Source organism: Dipteris shenzhenensis, chromosome 20 (genome assembly GCF_047967505.1).
Source record: "Dipteris shenzhenensis isolate YYH24624 ecotype China chromosome 20, Dip_SZ_1.0, whole genome shotgun sequence".
Taxonomy (NCBI): domain Eukaryota; kingdom Viridiplantae; phylum Streptophyta; class Polypodiopsida; order Gleicheniales; family Dipteridaceae; genus Dipteris; species Dipteris shenzhenensis.
The window spans coordinates 35,811,058-35,817,514 of NC_141615.1; the positions used below are offsets into that span (position 1 = coordinate 35,811,058).

Here is a 6,457-nt window from a genome sequence, read left to right on the forward strand (position 1 = left end):
TGTGACAACATGAGCAGTATACACTTGGCAAATAACCCAGTCTATCATGCTAGAACAAAGCACATTGAGGTGCATTATCACTATGTGCGGGAGAAGGTTCTAGTAGGTTTTATTGATCTAGTTTATGTCAGCACAGAGGATCAGGTAGCTGACATATTCACGAAGGCATTGGGTGCAAAGAAGCTGCGCAAGTTTAGAGACCTACTTAGTGTGCAGGAATTGGGATTAAGCTCAAGGGGAAGTGCTGAGATATCGAGCTCCACTCATGATATGCCAGGGTGACCGTTGTCCATTTATGTCATCGACTTGTTAGTAGCTGCAGATGCGGTTGGTACACCGCCCATGAATAATAGCTGGATGACAGCTATCTTTATGTACTCTAGTTAGTGGCTCAGTTAGTATGCCATCTTAGTTAGCTGAGTTTGGTTTGAGACCCACATATAGGGTTCACCTATTGTTTTGTACTTAGAGTTCTTTTGGCTTTCATAACTAAGAAGAGGAAAACTATTTTCAGCCTCCACCTTTGTGTATATTCCCCCATTGTGTATGTGAGAAAGCTGCAAGTGAGACTCCTTCCTTCTCTGCCACAGTAATATTATAGAGTTGTATTGATTGAGTGTCGAGGGAGAGGAAGATACCATTGATGGACCTTCTAGAAGATGCATCGAATTGTTTGCCATGGTGGAAGATGAGCCCCCTTTTACTCTTGATGTTGCAAGATGGCTCAGAAGAACCATTCTTGCAATTGCACAATATTCCTACGAGTGGCATGAAAGGTAATTATAGGGATACAATCATGACAAGTGACTATAGGGATTCTTTTGATTAACCATGCATCTCGAGCCTCTCCTCGTCTCTCTTGCTCATGTTATTTGTTGCACTCTAGTTCCTCCCGACCTTGCTAAAAAACTAACATAATTTAAATTTTCCAAGATCCACAAAAGCATTGGCGGATTTGATATTATTTTGCGTGGGCCACCTACACATACTTGTCCAAATGGCGTGCTCGCTCGGACTTACTTGATGCAATGGATAGTCCAACCAACATGGACACACATTACACTCCCATTAAGATATTGGTTTCTCTCTTCAAAAGGGAGGGGGTTACATACTCTCCTTCCCTTCTCCTGTCCATGGAACAACATTGGATGGAGTGAATGGAAAGAAGTTTGACTGAACCAATGATCGAATACATATATCAGGGAGTAGCATTGTTACTAGCCCATACTTTCACAAGAAAGTGCATAGATAAATTCATGGTGGCAAAAGATGGATACCTTTAAACCAATGTCCTAGAGTAGAGATCAAATTCTGGCTACTTATCTAGTTCAATGGAACTCTTCCTGTTGTGGTCTAGAGCTCATGGAAGGTCAAATGCAAATGGAGTGCTCTTTGCCCCTTCCAAAAAACATAGAAACCGCTAGAAGCCCAAACTCTTCACCCCGCAACCCCTCCATGAGCTTGTGTGCTCGATGGAACATGTGCTCCTAGAAAGTATCATTTTTAACAAATGTATGCACCTTTTTATTGTCCACAATGTTGAGACTTGAGTAGTCTTTAACCTTGGCATTGAGGAGTCTTTAACTTTGACATTGAGTTTCATGTGTAATATCTCCTTTTTGACACCTCCTTGTTGTCCCCAAAGATGAGACTTGAGGAGAAATGCATTGAGCATCATGTGTAATATTTCCTTCTTCCTTCAAATGATATTGCTATGCATATTAGAGATCGTCTCAATGCTAAAAAACCATCATGTGAATGCATACATACATTCCCTACATACCTCTTAGTGCCAAGCCATGGTTGACACAATATGTTATAATTTTCTTTTTTCATGAGAACAAGTCCCTTTTGATTCTAATCAAAGGTGTACAACGTTTGAAAGAATCTATCTCCATTGCAAAAATTTACAATGTGTAGCATCTTGTATCCTCTTTACTGGAAGGTGGTTTCCATGCGCTCAGTGCTTCATTAGAGAGATTGGCCGTTGCTAGGCTCACCATTTCTTTCTTCATGGATTTAGATGATTCCTCCTACATAAACATTATGCATCATATCTACACTTGCAAAATTGTTCCCGTATGTATATACTTGATGGGCAATGACATACCTTCCACACTCACTGAGACAAGATAGATGTTGGAGTTGTGTACCATGACAATGTTGCTTCTTAAGGCTCCAAATAATTTGGTACTACCTCAAGCATGTTGTTTGGTTTGTACACAATGTGTGGGCGAGGACTTTATTGTAATCTAATCTTGTTAGGAGGTATGGTTTCCACTCAAAATAATTTTTTTAAATCAACGTTTTAAATCAACGTATCCTCTGTAAGGAAGCTCAAATAGTTATTATAACTTTGTGGATTTTGCAAATTTTGCATAACAATTTCTTGAATGGAAAGGATTTTGAACTGAGCCTACCCAAAAGTTGAAGCGTTTGAGGAAGTTACAATGAAATAGCCAAATTTGTGACTTTTGAAACGAATTTATGATAAAGTTATGAATGTGAAGAAGAGCTATGATGGGTGGCAACTCTCGAAAGAGGAGAAGGAGAAGAGTGTTCCAATGAAATAGCCAAAATTGTGACTTTGGGGTCAAATTTATGAGAAAGTTATGAATGTGAAGAAGAGCTATGATGGGTAGCAACTCTCCAAAGACGAGAGGGAGAAGGATGTGCATTGAAAGTGCACGATTGGAATTGAATGCTGCAACAGCAACAAGGCCAGCAAGAACAATGGGGATACATACATGTGGACGAATGCAAAGCTTTTAAAAAGAACAATGGAGATACATACATGTGGAGGGCCAACAAGAACAATGGGGATACATACATGTGGACGAATGCAAAGCTTTTTTAAAAAACACGATTTGAAAACTCCCAAGAAATAAATTTTCTGGTCAAAGTAGAAACAATTATTGTAGAGGCAAGTTAAAAAAAAAGATGAGAAAGAAGACAATTTGAACCCATTGAAGTATTTCATTATTTTGGGTGGAAAATAAAACCCAAATCCTTCTATAGACTTACCTTGAGTAATAAGCATAGGTTTTAGAAAAACCAAAATTTGTAAATTTGGAGGACGGAGCTTGCTATATGTCACTTTTTTGTTTTAAAATGAAATTTTCTTTTCTTTTCGATACGGTAGGTAAGGTGATATCTATGGGACATGATAACTCTGAGTGGAGTAAATACAAACGCACGAATAAAGGGTCACCGAGTTAGAAGTTGTAAATGAGCTGGCGAAAGCGACGCATGTGGGGCGACAAGAGAGCAAGGCACAAATGAAGGCCATCGCCGTGGCTGGGGGGGCTAGGCAACACGTAAGCCAAGCCCTCGAAGGGCACACCGGCAGGCCCCATGAAGATAGGCTGGCCCCACCCAAAGTCCGCAGCGTATATCGGGAGACGAGCCCAACTAGTGATGCCAAGATTCGGGGAGCAAAACGTGTGGGCACCACGTGCAAGGGCAGCCAAGCACGGCTGCAACTCAAGGTAGTCCAACGCGGACCGAAGGTACACATCATCCATGCGTGCAAGCGTGTGGAGGATTCGACCAGCAGCCACGTGGACCCCTTTGGCAAGGTCACCGACGAGCGCCAACGGAGTGGCGGTAAAAATGACGTTGCCGAAGTAGCCAATTGGCAACTGCGGCACAAGCCGGGAGCGGCCGTCGGTGGCAATGTAGAGCTTGGTGGGCTGGTTTTCCGGCAAGGCACGAGCACGGCAGACGCAGGTCCACACGTGTGCAGACAAGGCGATGTAGCTGGTAATTTTCCCGGCGCCCACCACGGGAAAATGCCCGGCAACGGGAAAGTTCCCGGCCGTTGTCTTTAAATCCTCCAACTGTTTCTTAGTAAATACGAACATTTCTGTTACAAAGCTCTCTTCGTCACCATCTTCGTCCTCAGCTTTCTGCTCAATCTGTTCGTCCTGCTCATGCTCCGCTGCCTTCTGTTCATCCTCGTTATCTTCTACAGTTTCTGAATCGCCAACCTGCACCACCTTTCGTACTCCTCCGTTCTCTCCATTTCCTGCCAGAACCACCTTCAACTCAGCTGCTCCTGCTGCTGCCGCTGCCGCCGCCTCCTCTGCTATCAGCTTCGGCGGTTCCTCGTACTCCACATGCTTGAACCTCGGATCTGGCCTCTCCCTCGCCCTTAACAACGTCCTGTCTATGAACGGCTTCACCTGCTGCTTCTGCTCCCCGACCCCCTTCGCCTCGTCCGCCCATGAATTCATGAAATGTAGCGCCGATATCCCGTCCGCTACGTGGTGCTGCACCCCCACACCCAAAGCCACCCCTCCGCACCTGAACCGCGTCACCTGGGAGCAGGTCAGTTTTTCCCAATTAGCTCAGAAACTTTGCCAAAACCAAGAAAAAAAAAACCACTTTCGCCCCTTTGAATGCACGTTTAAGCGTTCACAAGGGGAGGGAGTTAGGTCCGTATGAGAGACCGCCTCCTTGGGTAATAATAAGTCTGCATAAAACGCTCATGTAAAAGCGGCAAATTACATTGTGCGAACGATTCATACACACAAAAGACTATCAGATACTATTTTCCCTTCCGAGTGTTTGATAGAATAAATCTAAGGATACAAAAGCAAGAAATGCAGCGACTCATATCCAAAGATAAACACGTCCATCCTGACCAGCTCACGCACACACCGAGTCCCCCACTGTCAGATAAAAAAACCTACCTGAAGTATGAGAAGCGGATAAGTGCTCATGTCCTTCGTGTAATCAACCTTCGGAACCAACTGCCTCATCCTCAAGGTAGGAGCGAAATCACCAAAATCACTGACCAATCCATCCGTGGCTCCCTCAACGAAAAGAACCCCTGCATTATTACAAACGATGGCGATCCTTCCGTCTTCGGTTGGTTGAAGCCTTCCAGCCATGGGATAAAATGGTACCAATGTTCTGGCTAACGCCTGTTTCAGATGCTCGAAAGAGAAAAAGTTTGGACTCCCATTTGGCTTGTAAAAGTAGACACTAGGAGTATGAATTCGAGGGACTACGAGGTCGATGTTAGAGTTCCACACAACTCGATGCGGCGTTTCGTAGGCAGGGCGCACCAGAACCGATTGTCTTATCGTAATCTTCATCTAGGCCAGAATTGGTGTCCACTGTCCAGCAACAGACTTCATGCAGCACCTGGATTCAGAAAAGATCATGAGATTTGTTAGCTCTTCACAATAGATCTGGATGTAAGTACTAGGTATGCACCATCGGGGAGAGAACGAGAAATGACCTTACGCAGCTGCTAAGGGTGATAAGTTGATTGTTCGCAGTATACATCTATACTCGCCGAGCTAGCCATGCCTTGAACTCTTCCATTCCCGCTTGTACAATGGTCAAAGTTTACAGTCCACCAGCTTCGTCTAACTACACGCAGAGCTCACTTCTTATCCATGACGTCGATCTTTCCACGCCGCCCACCATGTCGCCATTTCTTCGCCAGGAAGCGCGTGCATATTCTATGTGAGTTGCAGCCCTCGCAGCCCGCTGCATTACTTATAAAATTCCGTCGGACTTCACATCTCATGTGGTTACATCAAGACTGCTGCGGTGCCCAGAAACGTTGCTATAACGAATCACTACGGATTGTAGAACGTGGAGTCCGTAATATTCTACATCGAAACGAGACGAGAGTGGATCTAGTCCAAGTTTCGTTCAGGGAGGGGCACAGGCACTTCGAAGCTGCGGACCTGAACCTTTTTCGCGAACATAAGGCTAATAGTTGCAGACCGGCGAGAAGCATGAATTTTGAAAGTCGAAGACAATTTGGTAAGACGGTGATTTGGATGAAACACATGGGAAGGAGTAAATGGAGACAGTAAGGTCAGTGATGGATCGCTGACAAAAATAGCCACTGGGCGTACGAAGAATTAATGGGACAATCGCGTCCGTAGAGATGGAAGAATGACACTTCCTGAGTAATGCCAGCTGGAGTTTGCATCCTACATACACTCTACACAAGCACTAGCAATGCTGCTCGAGTGAGTGGAGTGCTCAGTGTACACTTTACACAAGCACTAGCAATGCTTGGTCATATGCACACTTAGCCCAAAATGTGCAACTCGTGGTGGCAAGTTTGGGAGGATTGGACGCTCGAAATTGCACCTCACTTTCAAAGACTGCCATTTTGCGCACTAGAGCTCTATTTCACGTCCAGCCCATAGGAAGCCAGCATCTCACGCCATTGAACCACAAACGTACAGACTTGGATGGGTAGGCCAATGAGAACTTCCCGGCTCTTAAATGCATAGCTCCTGCAAGTACTCAGACCTTTGTCCAACCTCTATTAAATGTTTCAACCTCCTTGAGCAATTTTATGCGTGTGAATAAAAACGTCCTTTGTCACCAGCTACGCATATTTGTTTCATGTGCACATACCCTTATAGTGCTGGAGTTAATGGAGTGTACACAAGCAACTACAAATGCTAGTCACAACACCATG

At 44.5% G+C, this 6,457-nt stretch overlaps 1 protein-coding gene across 1 annotated transcript; it reads right to left on the reverse strand.

Moving 5' to 3' along the window:
• Positions 1-2,974: 2,974 nt before the first annotated feature.
• On the reverse strand, positions 2,975-5,768 carry LOC147889586 (shikimate O-hydroxycinnamoyltransferase-like). Its single transcript, XM_087391399.1, has 3 exons — positions 5,249-5,768; positions 4,695-5,151; positions 2,975-4,319 (listed from the first exon to the last, which is right to left on the reverse strand). Exons 2-3 carry the CDS (start codon positions 5,100-5,102, stop codon positions 3,216-3,218), a joined length of 1,512 nt encoding a protein of 503 aa, XP_087247525.1. The 5' UTR covers positions 5,103-5,151; positions 5,249-5,768; the 3' UTR covers positions 2,975-3,215.
• Between the last annotated feature and the right edge of the window lie 689 nt (positions 5,769-6,457).

Excerpts from the sequence above, each read along its gene's own strand:
- LOC147889586 (XM_087391399.1), bottom strand. The coding sequence starts at position 5,102 with ATGAAGATTACGATAAGACAATCGGTTCTGGTGCGCCCTGCCTACGAA. Across the intron at positions 4,320-4,694 it reads ATCCGCTTCTCATACTTCAG|GTGACGCGGTTCAGGTGCGG; the intron begins GTAGGTTTTTTT and ends ACCTGCTCCCAG.